Source organism: Macaca thibetana, chromosome 1 (assembly GCF_024542745.1).
Source record: "Macaca thibetana thibetana isolate TM-01 chromosome 1, ASM2454274v1, whole genome shotgun sequence".
In the NCBI taxonomy this organism is placed as follows: Eukaryota; Metazoa; Chordata; class Mammalia; order Primates; family Cercopithecidae; genus Macaca; species Macaca thibetana.
Genome location: NC_065578.1, coordinates 217,790,116 through 217,810,488, shown reverse-complemented (window position 1 = coordinate 217,810,488; position 20,373 = coordinate 217,790,116). Strand labels below are relative to the sequence as shown.

The 20,373-nt window shown below is 38.4% G+C and overlaps 1 protein-coding gene across 5 annotated transcripts in view; it reads left to right on the top strand.

Annotated features, from left to right (window-relative positions):
• SMYD3 (SET and MYND domain containing 3) overlaps window positions 1-20,373 on the top strand; it is a 758,748-nt gene that overhangs the window by 146,032 nt on the left and 592,343 nt on the right. For all 5 annotated transcript variants that reach the window (XM_050771870.1, XM_050771875.1, XM_050771879.1 and 2 more), the window contains exon 2: window positions 2,957-3,020. In XM_050771870.1, the coding sequence (XP_050627827.1) occupies window positions 2,957-3,020 (64 nt within the window). The remainder of the gene's footprint in view (window positions 1-2,956; window positions 3,021-20,373) is intronic.

Below are 20,373 nucleotides of genomic sequence, written 5' to 3'. Positions count from 1 at the left end.
TTTTTATTGTGTTATTGTTATATAGGTCCTGTGAAATTTCTGCTTTAAGGAGGTTCTATTTTGGTGTATTTCGAGGATTGGTTTCAAGATTTAGAGCTCCTTTTGACAGTTCTTGTAGTGCTGGCTTGGTAGTGGCGAATTCTCTCAGTATTTGTCTTAAAAGACTGTATCTTGCTTCATTTATGAAGCTTAGTTTGGCTGGACACAAAATTCTTGGCTGATAATTTTTTTGTTTACGGAGGTGAAAAATAGGACCCCAATCCCTTCTAGCTTATAGGGTTCTGTTACAGAGGGGGTTCATAGACCTCACACAAGAAATAATTCTGGGTGAGTCCACAGAGTAAAGTGAAAGCAAGTTTATTAGGAAAGTAAAGGAACAAAAGAATGGCTACTCCATAGACAGAGCAGCCCCGAGGACTGCTGGTTGCTCATTTTTATGGTTATTTCTTGATGATATGCTAAACAAGGGGTGTATTATTCATGCCTCCCCTTTTTAGACCATATAGGGTAACTTCCTGATGTTGCCATGGCATTTGTAGACTGTCATGGCACTCATGGGAGCATAGCAGTGAGGACGACCAGTGACCTCTGGTCACTTTGGGTTTTGGTGAGTTTTAGCTGGCTTCTTTACTGCAACCTGTTTGATCAGCAAGGTGTTTATGACCTGTATCGTGTGCCAACTTGAGTCTCATCCTGTGACTTAGAATGCCTTAACGGTCTGGGAATGCAGCCCAGTAAGTCTCAGCCTCATTTTACTCACTGTGTGCCACCATATGCCTTTTGAACTTCAAGATGGAGTTGCCCTGGTTCACATGCCTCTGACAGTTTCTGCTCAGAAATCTGCTGTTGCTCTGATAGGTTTTCTGTTATAGGTTACCTGATGCTTTTGCCTCACAGCTCTTAAGATTCTTTCCTTTGTCTTTGCTTTGGATAACCTCTTGACTGTGTGCCTAAGTGATGAGTTTCTCAGGTATTTGAGCTTCTTGTATTTGGATGTCTAGAGCTCTAGCAAGGCCAGACAAGTTTTCCTTGATTATTTCCTCAAATAGTGTTTCCAAACTTTTAGGTTTCTTTTTTTTCCTTGGGAACACCCATTATTCTTAGATTTGCTTGCTTAACATCATCCCAAACTTCTTGCTTTGCTCATTTTTAAAAATTCTTTTTTCTTTGTCTTTGATGGATTGGGTTCACTCGAAAGCCAGTCTTCAAGCTCTGAAGTTCTTTCTTCTGCTTTTTCAATTCTATTGCTGAGACTTTGCAGTGCATTTTGCATTTCTGTAAGTGTTTCTTTGGTTTATAGAAGTTGTGATCGTTTTTTATTTATGCTATTTCACTGAAGAATTTTCCTTTCATATTCTGTATAAGTTTTTGATTTCTTTAAGTTGGAGTTCACCTTTCTCTGGTGCCTCCTTTATTAGCTTAATAATTAACCTTCTGAATTCTTTTTCTGGCAATCCAGATATTTTATCTTGGTTTGGATTCGTTGCTGGTGAGCTGGTGTGATCTTTTGGGGGGTTGTTAAAGAGCCTTGTTTTGTCATATTACCAGATCGTTTTTCTGGTTCCTTTTCATTTGGGTGGACTATGTCAGAGGAGAGATCTGGGACTCAAGGGCTGCTGTTCAGATACCTTTGTTTCAAGGGGTTCTCCCTTGATGTGGTGTTCTCCCTCCTCCCCTAGGGATGGAGCTTCCCGAGAGCCGAACTGCAGTGATTGTTTTTCTCTTCTGGGTCCAGCCACCCAGTGGAGCTGCTGGGCTCTGGGCTGGTGCTGGGGAGTGACTGCTGAGAGTCCTGGGATGTAATGGAGGGCGCAGGGGCGAGAAGTGACTGCTGAGAGTCCTGGGATCTAATGGAGGGCGCAGGGGCGAGAAGTGACTGCTGAGAGTCCTGGGATGTAATGGAGGGCGCAGGGGTGAGAAGTGACTGCTGAGAGTCCTGGGATGTAATGGAGGGCGCAGGGGTGAGAAGTGGACTCTACAGGGTCCTTGGTTGTGTTTTTGTTCAGTGGGCTGGTTTTGTGTTGGTTGGCCTCCAGCCGGGGGTTGGTGCCTTCAGGAACACATCAGCTGTGGTCCTGTAGGGAGGAAGCAAACTTGCCCTAAGGTTGCCCGGTTATGTATTCAGGTTTCTTAGGTGGTGGGCAGGGCCATAGAGCTCCCAAGAGATCATGGCCTTTGTCTTTGGCAGCCAGGGCTGGTAGAGAAAGACCACCGGGGGCAGGGGTAGGGTGTCTGAGCTCAGATTCTCCCTGGGCCGGGATTGCTGCGGCTGCTGTTGGGACGGCGATGTGGTTTTCAGTCTAACGGAGTTATGTTCCCTGGGGGATTATGGCTGCTTCTGCTGGGTCACACAGGCCGCCAGGAAAGTGGGGGAAAGCCAGCAGTCACAGGCCTCATCCAGCTTCCATGCAGCCCGCAGTCCTGAAGGCTGGTCTCACTCCCACCGTGTCCCCACAGCAGCACGGAGTCTGTTTCCAGGCAGCTGGTGACTGTGACTGGGAACTTGCCCCAGACCACCAGCCTCCCTGCTGAGCAAGCAAGCGGCTCACATCTTTTCAGAGTCTCAGGGAGCCTGCGGTGGCGATACAGTTCCGTCAAAGGGTCTGTGGATTCTCTTAGTTTCCCTGGTATGTTGCTGTGGTGGTTCTTGGATCAGAAATTCACAGTGTGAGTCCCCACACGCTGCTCAGTCTGTGATCGGGAGCCGCAAGCTAGTCCTGCCTCTTCCCTGCCATCTTCTGTGAGACCAAAGGACTTAGTTTTCTGTCAGTGTCTCACATGGAAGGTTCAAGAGGAGGCCGGCTCATCAGTGTGAAAATCCAAATCTTAAGGGACTGAGCATAGTGGAGTAAACAGAACATGCTGGTGTCCGTATGTTGGCTTATGTTTTCTTTCTTCAACTAGCTAGTATGTTTCCCACTCATTTCTTAACGCAGAATTTTTTTTTTCCCCACAGGAAGGAAAAGCTGATGCGATGCTCTCAGTGCCGCGTCGCCAAATACTGTAGTGCTAAGTGTCAGGTAAGACTTTTCAGCCATATATAAGTGAGGCTTTCAAATTATTTACTCTTAAATTTGTCCTTCACTATACCTGTTGCCTATGTCTACTTCTTTACAGCCTTTAACTTACTTTTACTTGTTATTCACCTACTGAGTCACACAGGTCGCCAGGGACATTAAAATGTTAAAACTAATATTAAATATATATGATGAAAAATTGGGTGTGTGTGTATATGTCTACTATGTGAAAGTAAATGTCTATTCCTCCCCATCTTATTGCCCCCTGACTTCAATTCTCATTTCCACTGTTAAGTTTCTCATATGTCTTTGTAGCATTTGCTTGTGCAGACATGTTTGTATATCTATATCCTATGTTTAAAAAAACAAATATACGTTTGTATATATAAAGTACACGTATTCTTGTGTACTTTGATTTTTTTTTTTTTTCATTTATCAATCTACTTTGAGGAACATTTTGTATCCCATATGTTTCATTGTATGAATTGACCATAATAACAATTTCTTTGCTGATGAATACTTAGAACTTTTATAATATTTGGTATTGCCAGTAATGCACTTCACATCCTGTCTTGCACATTTTTGCACACTTCCCCAAATTAACAGTAGGATAAATTCTTCTTATTGTATCAATTGTTGAAAGGATATATGCCTTTTGAATTTTTAAAGATAATGCCAAATTTCCTGCCAAGAGTTTGAGTTAATTCACGAGTACTGTTGTTAACATCTTTGAAATTCTTGAAAGGATGTATAATTAACATTCAACATGACCTTTTCTTCTAACCTTATGATTAATCATTTAATAAGAAATGTAATTATGTCCTAATGAGTTACATCTTATTAAAAAGTCTAATTAGAGGTTTTATGTCTGTGTCACTTGCCTCCTCCCCGCCACTCTCCACTCATCCTTTTTGTTTCTTGTGTTTTGTATATGCACACCTCCAGAATTTCTTCTTTCCTTCTTTTAAATTGAGGCCATGCTTGTCTCAGGGATTTTCTTCTCTCTCATTTTCTCCTTTGAAAGTAATTTCTTGAGACTACACAAAAAGTGGTCTTAATGGAAAAGAAATCAAATGTACAAAAATATCAGGGGTTCCAGGTTCTCATGCTAATTCTGGCATTTGCTGGTTAAATTATCTCAGGGAAAATACAAACTGTGTGGGCCTCAGTTTCTGAATCTGTACTGACAATAACAGTTAATATTTATTAGGCATCTACTATGTGCCAGGCACTGTATTATTCCATTTGGTTTTCCAAGACTCTTGTGAGAATTAGGTACTATTATTATGCTCATTTTATTAATAAGGAAAATGAGGACAAAGAGGCAGCCAACTTGCCAAATATTCTATAACTAGTAGGCTCTGAAGTTTCAGAAATGAAACTCAGGTATTCAGACTTTTAACTGCTCTTTTAAACCTAAATTCTGTTCTTGCTCCAACATTATGATTAGGTCTAGTTTTTCGTTATATATTGTATTATTCTTTTGTTTCTTGGCTTTTGGGTTTTTTTTTTTTTTTTTGGAGACAGTCTTGCTTTGTCTCTTGGACTGGAGTGCAGTGGTGTTATCAAGTTCACTGCAGTCTTGAAATCCTGGGTTCAAGCGATCTCCCTGCCTCTGTCTCCTGAGCAACTGGGACTACAGGTACATGCCACCATGGCCAGCTAATTAAAAAATGTTTTTTAATGGGGACGAGATCTCACTATTTGCCCAGGCTGATGTTAAACTCCTGAGCTCTAGTGATCCTCCTGCTTTGGCCTCCCACAGTGCTGGGATTACAGGTGTCGGCCACCATGCCCAGCCAGTATAATACTTTCTAATTAAAATAGGATAAGAAATTTCAAAATGACTGTATTATTTCCACCTAATTTTTTATACAAAAGTTTTGTCAAAGCTAGAAAGATCCCTGATTTATGTAAGATTGTTACCAACAAGAAGTAACTAAAAGCAAAAAGTGAAACATTAATACTGCTTTTTATACAGTGTTCGTTCCAGAAAAGTTGTTTTATGGTGATGTTCTGGTTGTTTTATTCATGTGAAGCTCAGCTATTTGTTTCTAGGAACTTCAGATTAAACAGAGTACATAGAGAAGCGACAAATTATCCTATTATTTGACACAAATCTAGGCAAACTTGCTTTCTAATCTCAATGACCTAAGCAGTTTATTAATAAAACATTTAATAAACAGTTTACTTAATAAAACATTTTTTCCCCTGTTTTATGAGTATTTTTCCTCTAGTACTACTTCATCCTTTTGTAGTACACTCAAGGAGGAGAAAAGCCATTATCTGATTAGAATGAGTAGCAGGAGTTTGGTGGGTGGGTATGTCATTTTGATGTATTGTAGTGCATGTGTTTTTACTACATATATTAGCTGTTTACTGGAGCATCAATAATAATGTCACTGTCAGATATACTGTGGAAGGTAACGGGAAAACAGCTAGTAAGATGAAGGATATATATAATAACAGCTAGAGTATATATTTGTATGTGTGTGGAGGGGGAGTTAAAGATTGGACAGAACATATGCATTTAAACTGCTGTGTTTATCCCAACCTTGAAATACAGCATTAAACATTGTAATTATTGTGGATACCCACAAAGCTGCGCAAAATTAAATGACAGACTGAACTGTGAACAGTAATGAACAGAACGCAAAAGCACTTGGAGTGGAAATTGATACAGAGGATGTAAATCTGTAGTATAAAATCCATAATATGTATTCCCCAGGGGGACGTGATTTTGGTTCACTAGCTTAGCATTTGATGTGTGGGACCATGCCATCAAGTTGTCTGAGAGAGGCTATTGGGGTACTGCAGGGTGTAACATGTGCCTTGTGCCCACAGGATGGTGTCAGTGCTATTGGTATTCACATTTCTTTCTTTTTTCTTTTTCTTTTTCGTTTTTCTTTTTTTTTTTTTTTTTTTGAGACGGAGTCTTACTCTTGCCCAGGCTGGAGTGCAGTGGCGCCGTCTAAACTCCCTGCAACCTCCACCTCCCAGGTTCAAGCAATTCTGGTGCTTCAGCCTCCCCAAGTAGCTGGGACTACAGGCGTGTGCCACCACGCCCAGCTAATTTTTTTGTATTTTAGTAGAGATGGGATTTCACCATGTTGACCAGGCTGGTCTCGAGCTCCTGAGCTCAGGCAATCTACCAGCCTTGGCCTCCCAAAGTGCTGGGATTAGAGGCATGAGCCCACCACATCCGGTGCACATTTCATTTTCAAACATAAGCAATACAAGGATATGTTTTCCTATAAAAACATCGTATAGACTCATACAGAGTAAAACATAAAAGTCTCCAGCTTCCTTCCCGCACTTCTACTTCTGTTTTTCAGAGATAATCCAAATGTGTCTATTTTATGGATGGAGGATATATACCAAACTATTGGTCTGTGCATCATATATAGTGTACACATCGACATATGTATTTACTCCTGTGTACAGTACTGTTTCTGTTACTGGTCAAAAGGTTTTTGTCATCAGTGGCTTTATATTCCTGTCTCTACCTTGTTATGAGGTGTCTATCATATAATTTAATAGAAGGAGGTCCAGTCTTTTTTCTCTATTGGCATAAACAGAACATCACACATGATTCCAAGATCGGAGAGGAGGAGCAGGCTAAATTTTCTTATAAAAAAGCATTTTCCAAACAAAAAATGGCAGCAATGGTGATAGCAAGTAAGTCAATTTCAAGTAATTCACCAAGTATTATTTTACCTTTTCAGGATTTAATTTGATTTATAATATATACATTTCTAGTTGAATGAATTAATTGCTGAGCAAAATAAGCAGTTAGGCACTACATGAAGTGGTAATTTATATACTTTTCAAAAGCACTGTTTTAGCAGATACAAGCTCTATTTTATATGGATAATTACAGACCTCTTTAAAAATGTGAATCGTATTTTTGGGTTTACATTTTACGCTTAGTTGTAGACTGATTTGATTCCTATTTGATGGGTAGAAAATTAATCCCGCATTAGTAAGCACTTAGCAGAGTGATTTAATAAGTTGGTTTCTAGACTGCCATACCCAAGGCCATGATAAGGAAGGAAGTCAAGCTTTGTTTACTTCATAAATGTTCTGTGCTCGGCCTCAAACTGATAGGCTTTGCATGGAATGTACTGTAGATAAGTCAGCTTTGTATCTACCTGTAAACACAAAGGAAATGCTACATAAAGTTTAAAACGATTTGGTCGATTTGGTCGTATTTCAGTGTTTGACCTCCACAGGTGTCTGGAGCCGGAAGTTTTTCTTTTCTCCCTTTACCTTTGCCTGCTGCGTGATCTTATCTACTCCCATGACTTCAAGGGGCATCTGTATATTATTCCTTCTCAGGACTCCGTCTCCAGCCTCCTTTCTCCTGATTTCCACTTGGCTGTTGCACAGGTGTCTCTGGGGTAACATGTCTAAGTCTGAGTACATTATCTTCCCCTAGACCCCCTTCCCTTCATGTTTTCCAGCCACCCAGCAGTCTGAGTTGCCAGGTGTCATCTCCGATTCTCATCCTTTCCTGGCCACACATCCGTTTAATCATCACGTTGTGCTGATTTTACTATCTCACTACCTAAAGATCTGAAGTGGTTCCCTTCTCGCCAGCTTCTCTGGTACTACCTGTTACCATGGTCTCCTTCTCTAGTGCTACCTGTTACCATGGTCTCCTTCTCTAGTGCTACCTGTTACCATGGTCTCCTTCTCTAGTGCTACCTGTTACCATGGTCTCCTTCTCTAGTACTACCTGTTACCATGGTCTCTTTTCTGGGTTACTACGATTCTTTCCCACTTCTAATTTAGTTTCTACACAGGAGTTAGAGTGATTGTTATGCTCTAAGTCCTGGGGGTTGGTATGATAAATAATAGGCAGTGAGCCAGTAAATAAGATCCTGACTTTGGTAAAGCTTCTGTTATGGAGTAGAGAGACAGTGACAGATGCCCATGATTATATGATTGACTGTGGTTGGGCTGAGCACAGACTCACCTGTGTGTAGGTGGATACAGAAGGGTTTCCTGTAGAGGTGACATTTAGCCTGAAATCTAGAATTAATGTAGCTCTTTCTGCTTTTCGTTTAATTAGTGTTAGCACGGTATATCTTTCTCTATCCGTGTTTATTTAATCTATTTATATGTAAAATGGGTTTCTTGTGGATGACTTATGGTTGGGTTTTGTGTCTTGATCCACTGTGACCATCCCTGTCTTTTAATTGATGCATTTAGATCATTGACATTCAGAGTGATTATTGATATAGTTGGGTTAATGTTTATCATATCAGTTTTCTATTTGTTGCCCTTGTTCTTTGTTCCCATTGTTGTCTTCCACTATTTTTCTGCCTTTTGTGGTTTTAATTGAGCATTTTGTATGATTTCATTTCTCTTCATTAGCATATCAGATGTATATATGATATATATAATCTCCTTTTTTAGTGATTGCCCCAGAGTTTGCAATATACATTTAAAATGAACCTAGGTTCCTTTTTTAATGACTGTCCCAGAGTTTACAGTATACGTTTAAAACGAACCCAAGTTTACTCTCAACACTGCTGCTTTACAGGTAGAGTAAGTAACTTAGAATAACAAAATACTTTTAATTCCTGCTCCCTCTCTTTAAAAAGAAAATTGTTTTAGAAATGAGATCTCACTCTGTCACCCAGGCTGGAGCGCAGTGGCCTGAACGCCCCTCACTGCAGCGTCGACTTCCTCAGCTCAAGTCATCCTCCTTCCTCAGCACCCCTCAAATAGCTGGGACTACAGGCATGCACCACCATGCCTGGCTACTTTTCGTATTTTGTGTGGAGATGGGATTTCGCTATGTTGCCCCGGCTGGTCTTGAACTCCTAAGCTCAGGCAGTCCACCTGCCTCGGCCTCCCAAAGTGCTGGGATTACAGGCCTGAGCCACTGCGCCCGGCCCCTGCTCCCTCTCTTATGTCATTTATTTAGCTTATACATAAACATACATAATTAAATATATTGATACTATTAGTAGTCTTTTGAACAAACTATTATCTGTTAGATCAATTAAGAATAAGAAAAATGAAAGTTTTTATTTTACCTTCATCTATTCCTTCTTTGATTTTCATTCTTTATGTAGATCTAAGTTTCTAACCTTTATCATTTCCTTCTCTCTACAGAATTTCTTTTAACATTTCATGTGGGCAGGTCTACTGGCAATACAGTTCCTCAATTTTTGTTTTCCTGAAAAAGTCTTTATTTTTTCTTCACCTTTGATGGGTAATTTCACAGGGTACAGAATTCCAGATTAGTAGGTTTTTTTTTCCTCTCAGTACTTTATTTCATTCCACTCTCTTGTACATGGCTTCTGAGAAGTTGGCTGTGATTCTTTGTTCCACTATATGTAAGGTGTTTATTTTAGTCTGTTTTGTGCTGCTATAACAGAATAACTGAAAGTGGGTAATTTATAAAGAACACAAATTTCTTTTTATTTCTTCAAATTTATTTAATTTGTTTTCAACATTTATTTTAGATTCTGGGGGTGTATGTGTGGGTTTTCTACAGAGGTCTACTGTGTGATGCTGAGGTTTGGAGTATGTTGAACCTGTCACCCAAGAAGTGAGCATAGTACTCAGAAGGTAGTTTTTCAACCCTTGCACCACCCCCTCCTTCCCCTTCCTTATATTCTCCAATGTATATTGTTCTCGTATTTATATACTTGTATACCCAGTTTTAGCTCCCACTTATAAGTGAGAACATACTGTATTTGATTTTCTGTTTCTGTGCTACTTTGCTTAGGATAATGGCCTCCAGCTGCATCCATGTTGTTGCAAAAGACATAATTTTTTTTTTTTTTTTCCTGAGACAGAGTCTCACTCTGGCTCCCAGGCTGGAGTGCAGTGGTGCAATCTAGGCTCACTACAACCTCTGCCTCCCATGCTCAAGTAATTCTCGTGCCTCAGCCTCCTGAGTAGCTGGGATTAAGGCGCCTGCCACCATGTCTGGCTAATTTTTGTATTTTTAGTAGATACAGGGTTTCACCATGTTGGCCAGGTTGGTCTTGAACTCCTGACCTCAGGCAGTCCACCTGCCTCAGCCTCCCAAAGTGCTGGGATTACAGGCATGAGCCACTGTGCCCGGCCCAAGGACATGATTTTATTCTTTTTTATGGCTTCATAGTATTCCATGGTATATATATATTACATTTCTTTATTCAGTCCACTAATCATGGGCACCTAGATTGATTCCTTGTCTTTGCTATTGTGAACAGTGCAGGGATAGACATACAGGTACACGTGTCTTTCTGGTAGAATGACTTATCTTCCTTTGGGTATATACCCAGTAATGGAATTGCTGGGTCACATGGTAGTTCAAGTCTCAGTTCTTTGGGAAGTCTCCAGACTATCTCCACAGTGGCTGAACTAATTTACATTCCTACCGTCAGCGTATAAGTGAAGAGCAGAAATTTGTTGACTCACATTTCTGGAGGCTTAGAAGTTCTATATTAAGATGGCTACATATGGCGAGGGCCTTCTTGCTGTGACAACACATGGTGGAAGGCATCATAAGGTGGAGGGGCCAAGAGACAAGAAGGCATCAAATAATGGAATTAATCCTGCCTATGAGGACAGAGCCTTCATGGCCAAATCACCTCTTAATGGTCCCATCTCTTAACACTGATATAATGGTAGTTAAATTTCAACATGAGTTTTGGAGGGTACAGACCTTCAAACCATAGCACACACCTTTCAAGTATTTTGATATTTTTAGAAAATGACATGTTACTGAAACCATTTCAGTATCTATGAATATCTGAAACAGACATATACTTATCTTTAGCTATAAAAATCTGGCTTCTCAGTGTTTTAAAAAACCTTTGATTTTCTGTAGTTTGAAAATGACATGCCTTGGTATAGATTTTTGGACTTTTATCCTGCTTGGTCTTCTGTGAGTTTCCTGGATCTGTGGTTTGGTGCCTGGCGTTAATCTGGGAGAACTTCTCAGTCATTGTTACTTCACGTATTTCTTCTGTTCCATTCTCTCTTTATTCTTCTTCTGACATACCGATTACACCTATCTTGTACCTTTTTGTAAAATCCTTCCAGTTCTCGGATGTTCTGTTTTTTTATAAAGTCTTTTTTCTCTTTGCTTCTTAATGTTGGTGGTTACTGTATTGAGATAGTTTCAGCTCAGAGATTTTTCTCTCCAGCTCTGTCCAGTTACCAATAAGACACCAGAGGCATTCTCTCTTTCTGTTGGTGTTTTCGATTTAGCAGTTCTTGGTTCTTAGAATTTCTGTTTCTATGCCTGTATCTCCTGTCTGTTCCTGCATGCTGTCTCCTTTTCCACTGGAGTCCTTTGCATATTAATTATAGTTCTCAGAAATTCCTAGTCTGATAATTCCAACATCCTTGCCATATCTGAGTCTGGTACTAATGCTTGCTCTGTCTCTTCAAACTATGTTTTTTGCCCTTTAGTATGTGACGTAGTTTGGGTGTGTCCCCACCCAGATCTCCTCTTGAATCGTAGTTCCCATAATCCCCATGTGTCCCGGTGGGGACCAGGACCATGGGGACCGTATCCCCCATCCTGTTCTCTTGATAGTGAGTGAGTTCTTACAAGATGGGATGGTTTTGTAAGGGGCTTCCTGCTTTGCTGGGCACTTCTCCTTCCTGCTGCCATATGAAGAAGGATGTGTTTGCTTCCCATTCCACTACGATTATAAGTTTCCTCCACAGCCCTGTGGAACTGTGAGTCAATTAAACATCTTTCCTTTATAAATTACCCAGTCTCGAGTATTTTTTCATAGCAGCATGAGAATGTACTAATACAGTGTGTCTTATACTTTTTTCTTTATAGCTACACATGATGTAAAAGGAACCACTGTAAATAGGCCTTTAGTAGTGTGATGGCAAGATGTAAGAGGAGAGGTCTTATTCTATCGTTCTTTTTTTTTTTTTTTTTGAGATGGAGTCTGGCTCTGTTGCCTGGGCTGGAGTGCAGTGGCGTGATCTCGGCTCACTGCAAGCTCCGCCTCCCGGGTTCACGCCATTCTCCTGCCTCAGTCTCCTGAGTAGCTGGGACTACAGGCGCCGCCACCACGCCCGGCTAATTTTTTGTATTTTTAGTAGAGATGGGGTTTCACCGTGTTAGCCAGGATGGTCTGGATCTCCTGACCTCATGATCCGCCCACCTTGGCTCCCTCTTTGTTATTTCTTAGAATTGGCTGTCCCTGGGAGGAGCAGGAGCAGTCTTCTCTGTAGTCAGAAAGGTGTTTAAAATGTCAACACATCATAATACAAGTAGAGCATCCCAAATAAAAAAATCTGCAGTGCTCCAAAATCCCAAATATTTTAAGCACCAGCATGACACCCAAAGGAAATGCTCATGGGAGTATTTTGGATTTTGGATTTTTAGATTTGGGATGGTTCAGCCAGTAAGTATAATGCAAACATTTCAAAATCCAAGGAAATCCAAAATCTGAAGCCCTTCTGGTCCCAAGCATTTCGAAGAATGGATACTTAACCTGTATTCAGAAATAAAAATATAAAGAATATAGCCTTACACACAGTTGATTTTCAACAAAGGTGCCAACATAATTCAATAATGAAAGGATGATCTTTTCAACAAATTGTGCTGATGTGCACATGGAAAATAAATGATAAAAGTAACAACAATTCTTCACTAGATTGAATAAGATTTAGGTTTAATAAGGTTAAACTTAACGGCTAAAACTATAAAATCAAGAAAACATAGGAGAAACTCTTTGGATATGGGGTACATAAAATTTCCTATGTAGAATACAGAAAGCACTAAGCCTCCAAGAAAAATTGATAAATTGATTTTCATAAAAATTAAACCCTTCAGCTCCTTGACTTCATTAAGAAAATGAAAAGACAAACTATAGACTTGGAGAAAATATTTGAGACATCTCTCTCCCCCTCTTTCCCTCCTTTTCTCTTTCTCTCTCTCCTTCTCTCTCTCTCCCTCCAACCAAGAAGTTGTATCTAGAATGTATAAAGAATACTTATAATTTGGTAGTAAGAAAACCCAGTAAAACAGGTAAAAGATTTGAAGAGACACTTTAAGAAGATATACATTAAAAGATAATCATTGTCACTGGTCATCAGATAAATGAAAATTAAAACCGTAATGAGATATTACTACACATCCACTAGAAAGACTAAAATTAAAAGGACTGACCTTGTCAAGTGTTGGCAAGGTGATGGAGCAACTGGAACTCTTGTTCACTGGTGGTGGGAATGTAAAGCGTTATCATCGTTTTGGGAAAGTTTAGTGGTTTGTAATTACCATGTGACCCAGCAGTTCTACTCCTAGTTATTTACCTAAGAGTTATGAAAACTTATGTCTACAAAAACAGCTTGTACATAATTGTTCAATGTTCCAAACCTGGAAACAAGTGAAATATTCATCCACAGGTAAATGAATAAAGAGATGCATACTGTACTATTACTTGTCCATTAAGAGCAACAAACTACTGATGCATGCCACAACATTAGTGAATCTCAAAACATTCTGTTGAGTGAATGAAGCCAGATGAAAAGAAGTAATAGTGTTCTAGACTAGACAAAACTAATCTTATAATTATAGAGACGAAACCACTGAGTTGCCTGGGATGGAGGACTTGAAGGTAAGGGGCACAGGGGAACTTTTGGGGAGTACTAACATCTATAGCTTAATTTTGGTGTTGGTTATATGGAGAGAGAGATATATATATGTCATAACTTATCAAAGCTGGGTGTAGTGGCATGTGCATGTAATCCCAGCACTTTGGGAGGCTAAGTTCCATTGTTTGAACTCATGAGTTAGAGACCAGCCTGGACAAGATAGCAAGACCCCATCTCAAAAAAACAAAAACTTATCAAACTATACTGTTAAAATGGATACATTTTATTATACATAATGATGGTTTTTGCCATTAAAAGTAATTACTTTTGCACCAACCTAAATATAATTTAATAATGTAAATTATATTTCAAGTAAGTAGTTTGAAACATATTGGTCACCACAGAGTCATTAAATGTGCATTGATTTTATTTCTTTTTCTGTAATACAGTGATCACAATTTTTAAGCCACTCAAAGAATTAGACTATTGTTTGAAGAAGCCATTCTAGAAGGGTAAGAGTCAGGGCAGGAAGAGCAAATAGGAGGCTATAGCAATAATCTGGATCAGAGATAATCTTAGCATCAAATTCAACAAGATTCTGTACATTAACCTTCCGTTGCTTACTCAATCAAGCCAAAAGTAGAGAAGAGGTGTTTTGAGACTCTTTGGTATACAGACTTGTGGTTAATTTTCTCTTTCTTATCTATTTTTCAATTCCATTCTCCCAGTATACAGTCTTTGATTCTCGATCCTTTTTAGAATCTGCTTGTCAGGCTGACCTTCCCTCTCAGATGGGACTGTCCCTATGGGTAGCCTCTTTGACCCTGCTTCTGCAGCCTGTCCTCTTACCACCATTTTTTCACTCTCAGATGAGGCTAACCACATCCCTCCCCGCCACTCATCCATTGATGGCTGCTTCAGTTCACTTTGGGAGTAAAAAATTTGATAATTACTTGTACTGTGGAAGTAAAATACATGTGCGCCACCTACCGTATTCAGTTAGAAGCTGGTGTTGATATTTTGATTAATCTAGGATAGATATTTTTTCCAAATAAGTTTGGAAGTCTGTGGAAGTGCATGATTTATTTTGTTCTCCAGCCAAACTATCCATTAAGTCATTTCATCTTCATATGATCCCTCATTAGATCAAGCATTGGCTAACTTTGTCTGTAAAGAACTATATAGTAAATATTTTAGGCTTTGTGGCCATATGATTTTTGTCATACGTGTTCAACCCTGATGTAGCATGAAATGAATGAATGTAACTAATGAGTGTGGCTATATCCCTGTTTTTATTGAAAACGTAGCACGAATTAGAATGTACATGAATTTGAATTTTACATAAATGTAAGAATGTAGAATGAATTTTACCTGTAGGCCATGTATTTTCGGAACCCTGCTCTAGATGATGATTGACCGTAATTCCCATTTGCCTAAGAAGTAATCATTGATTCTTGTTCTTTTTTTTCCTCTTGTCAATCTTATGCCCTAAGACCATTTTCATGCCACATTCCTTCTTTATATTTGGCCCTGTTTATCTAATTTGATTAAGACTAGTGAGAAGATGCTCTTGCTCTACATTTGATACAGCATTCAGTAAACTTTCAGAGTGATAAGTCTCATATCTATCACTAATCTCTAGTGTGCTCTAAGGAGATTTTTTGCAAGATCTTCATCAATACCTGTCAGTCAACTGTGGCTGTGAGACAACCTGCTTTTCTTTTCCCAGATTCTAGCTTTTCAGATCTGCTTGCATCTGACAATTTGTAATTCAATATTGGACTACATTTCAAGGAAAAGAAGGAGGCATTATTTATTTGCTATCTAGCAAACTGGATGTGAATGGAAAACTGTTGAGTACCTTTTATTTCCTGCAAGTTGCTATCAAGCAAACTGGATGTGAATGGAAAACTGTTGAGTATCTTTTATTTCCTGCAAGTTGCATGGCAGCTCAGCTATCCTAAGTTTTGCCCATAGGAAACCTCTGTAGATGATTGTGAATGGAGGGAGTCCTGAATATGTAGGAAAAAAATCATTGTGATATTTCACGTAGAAGATGTTTAGTTAATGTTATATGAAACTGTTGAATAAGTGGGCTCAAAAAATTCTTTTTTAAAATATTTTTAAAGACAGCTTCTTCATCTTTAATGACCAAATATCTGAGGAAAATACTGTTGCAGATTTTCGATGATTGTAAGCCTAACTCGAGCAGGCTTCAAACCTGTTTTGACATAATTCAGATGTTTGTTAGGAATGGATATCACAGACTCATAGAATTTTATCATTGGAAGACTGCCTTACAAATCTTGGAATCTAATCTTCTTATAGAATAAATACCTGGTGAGCTGATGTCATGAATTGGATATATTTTACCCAATCCAAGGTTCAATACGGATGACCCTTCTTACATTCTATCCCAAACACTAATGACCTACCCTGAAATGGATATCCACTCCAACCAAAGCTCAGTGTTTAACAGCATTTAAATGGGTTCTTGAGTGAGCAATAGGGACTTTGTATCTAAAGAGGAGAGGGAAATATTATGATAATAGTGCAAATGTTATTTTGCGTAAGAAAGAAGAAATAAATTGATTTTCTCTTATTAGTGTAGCATCTCATCAGTACACTCCTTTTGTAATCATGTAATCAAGACCATCTCTTACTGGTCAAAGAAAGAATTGTAAGAGTCTGCTTTCATTTCTCTTTGTATGGCCTTAATTTCAAATAATGATAATATATAGTAAATGTTACCTCCTTAATGGTACTGGCTTTAGAATAAATCATAAAATATGTATTGAACACCTGTTTCATGTAAGGTGTACTTAATTGGTACTATACTCATTTAAGAAAAACAGACATGAATATAGCTAAACTGATAAAACAATTTACTGAGTCTCTGAATTAAAAAAGATTGCGTCAGCATTACAGAACAATTCATTGAAGCTTTTTTTTAACATTTAAAAATTAACCCATTCAATCATGCTTTGAGTTGCAACCAGATTTCCAAAATAAACATTAAAAAGTTAAGCTATTAAACCATAATTTTGCTGTCCCTTTCATATAAAAGTACTTCTCCCTGATTCTCAGTTACTAGACATAAAATTATATTTGTTTTTATTCATAAACTCCATGGTCTTTGGAGAAAATTTAAATCGTAATGGAAAGCTATAAAGAGAAAGACAAAAATAGCAATTTCTTTTAGGAAAAGCTGGAAAAATTAACTTTCAGTATTTTAATCATCTTTTATTGTGAGCATTCTTTTTTTTCCTCTGAGACCTGGGGTCTCGCTCTGTCACACAGACTGGAATGCAATGGTGTGACCATGGCTCACTGTAGTCTCGACCTCCCATCTTAGCCTGCAGCATAGCTGGGAGTGATCCTCCCATCTTAGCCTCTGGCGTAGCTGGGAGTGATCCTCCCATCTTAGCCTGTGGTGTAGCCGTTAATACAGGTGCATGCCATCATGTCTGTCTAACTAAAAAAAAATTTTTTTTTTGTAGAGACTGGATTTCCCTATGTTGCTTCTGCTGGAACATTCTTAAATTTATTTATTTATACTATTTAAATTTTTTTAAAATAAATTACTTTATGAATAATATTTCTGTATTAACAATATGCACATTAAAATTTTGATATTCATTACTAAATACCCATCAGAAAGATCAGAGCAACCCACAACTCTACTAACAAGGCTGGAAAATGCCTATTTCCCCAAATCCCAGATGTTTCTAAATACTGCCAGCTATATTGTTTTTTGCCCAGTTACTGGGACACCTATGTTATCTAATTTTTATTATCACTTCTTTGAGCACTGGTGTGGTTTGTATTACTTGTCTATTGGTTTCTTTTTTTCAGTCATGAATTTCCTATTCATTTCCTTTACCTTTATTTATATTTTTTGAAATATTCAAAAGTTATTTGTAAGACCTTTTTGTATACTGGAGACATTTAACACTATGTCTATATACATATTTTTTAGATTTTTTTCATGGTTTATTACCTTTAAACCTTGTTTCTGGTTTTCTTCCCCCGTTATACAAAAATTCTTTATTGTTATGTAATTTAATATATATTTCTTTTCCTTTATGGTTTTTACACTTTGTGTTCTGTTTAGAAACACTTTTTCCACCTTAATATTATAAAATATTTGTTTCTGTAGAGCAATAGTTCAATGATAATTACAGAATTGTATTTTGTTTCATCTATTTAGTATATATGACCTCCTTTGTGATTTAGTTTAGCTCAGTGGTTTTTCAACTTTAGCTACTCATGGAATGCCCTTGTCTTGATCTGTTTTTGTGCTGCTGTTAACAGAGTCCCCAAGACTGGGTAATTTATAAACAATAGAAGTTTATTTGGCTAGTGTTTCTGGAGGCTGGGAAGTCCAAGATGGAAGGATTACATCTGTAAGGACCTTCTTGCGGCATCCTAACATGGCGGAAGGTATCACGTGACAGGAGCAGGCTCCCGAGAGGGAACAAGAAAGGGCCGGACTGGCTTTTATAACAAACCCACTGTTGCAATAGTGACATTAAATCTGTTCATGAGCGCTGAGGTTCTGAAAGACCCCACCTCTCAACATGTTGCACTGGGAATTACGTTTCCAGCACATGAACTTTGAGGTACACGTTGAAACCATAGCAGCCCTGCAGTGGGACGCTTGATTCTCTCTCATGGGTACTGTCAGAATCCCTAGGGTGGGTCTTAGGCTCTGTATTTAAAAATACGTTCTTGTGTATGTGTGCGCCATGTATAACTGTAGCATTGTTCCAGATCTGGGCTTCTCGGCTCTTTTCAGACCCAACTCCCGTTTGTATGAGAAATACTTTTATTGCCCTCTCTACTGTCTTGAAATTATACAGGTAATGCAATGTATCTAGTTACATATTTTCAAAGCATTAATATAGTGCCAAAATTGGAATATAAGGAAAAAGAAAATTAAAACCTATGATAAAATAATATGTATTTTAGTATGTAAATGCTGAGGTATGATTAGACTGGAAGACATCATTAGTCACATATTTGCACCTATACATAGAGTCACTGTGAGAAGGGAAGTAGAGATGCGGGTCAGAAGGCGTGCTGTATTGGTAATTCACATATTCTAAGTGGTGTTGCCTTCAGTGATATGACTTTAATTGAGTAATTTAGGTAAAATTCTTAAAATACAGTCTTTGATTTACCTAGAAAATTCAGTGCTGTTAGGATTATGTAAAAACAAGCTCTTTGTTTTTAAATGTAAAAGGAGATTTAGTTCTAGGCTAAGACAATTATAAACGAGTGTTCCACCTTCATAGAATTTGGTAGGACACTTAAAAGTTGCATTGGAGCTGGGCGCGGTGGCTCACGCCTGTCATCCCAGCACTTTGGGAGGCCGAGGCGGGTGGATCACCAGGTCAGGAGATCGAGACCATCCCGGCTAACACGGTGAAACCCTGTCTCCACTAAAAATCCAAAAAAACTAGCCGGGGGCAGTGGCGGGCACCTGTAGTCCCAGCTTCTCGGGAGACTGAGGCAGGAGAATGGCAAGAACCCAGGAGGTGAAGCTTGCAGTGAGCTGAGATCCGGCCACTGCACTCCAGCCTGGGCGACAGAGCGAGACTCCGTCTCAAAAAAATAAAAATTAAAAAAAAAAAGTTGCATTGGATTTGGATAATTCTTAATTTTGTAGGACTGTCCTACACAGAACGTCTGGCTCCTTTGGTTCCTGCTCATTAAGTGCCTGTAATTTTCCGTAAACATTGTGACAAATAAAAATACCACCATAAATTTCTCAAACAACCCTCAAGATAGGCGTCACTCCCATTGAGAACTATTGATGTGGTTAATTAGTTTATGTTGTGAACTGTTATAAATACTATAAAATACATTATGAAAATGTATACATTCTGAAGTTGTTTTTTGAGTCATGCATGCACTGAAAGAATTGTGTTATAGATGTCATTTCCTTTTTTTTATCATAAAACTCTTGTCTCCTTTTGTTTTTGCTTCTTAATGCAATATTTTAATTTCCTTTGTCTCTCAAGCCAGTTTATGCTTATTGTACATCATTGTTAATTTTCAGTTATGATAACAGAAAATACAACAGCCAATGTTATCAGCAAAATCTTAATTATATCCTGTATTGGAAGTAGTGTAAGAAAATAGGAAAAAATGTCAATCACGATGGTTGTCTTTTGAGAAATTGGCAAATATATATGACAAATGTGCCATTGAGGTCTTGACCAAGGTTAGTTTGTTGAGTGAAGATAATGCCTTTTATTTTTGTATGATTGTCACGTTTTGCTTCAATGTCGAAAGGGGCTGCATACAAAGAGTTCTCTGTAAGCCTTTTCTGTGGAATGCTTCTATTTGTAGCCCTTATGGTGAGATATGATAGGTGAAGCTGAATGATAAATTTTAGCAGTTAATGTTATAAAAAGAAAAGGAATGGGCTGATACGTGGTACCATATTACAGACCAATTTTAAGTGGTATGATTGCTTTCTCTATTTATACCTAAATGATCTGATTTGGCTTTTAGATGGAAATAATGAACATATTTTTGCTGAAGCAAATGAGAAAATGAGTATATTTTCAGGCAATGATCTAGGAATAAGTTTAAGAAACATTTTGTCTAGTTTCTAGTTATTGTTGAGAAATAAGAGCTCAATATCAATTATGTTAAGGACCTAAAGTTGTTTTAACAGGAATTTCCCAAAATTTGGATGTTTAATTCCAAATGTTGTCATCTAACTGATGAGTTGTTTTTTATCTGGTGTACATTTTGTAGTTATTTCACC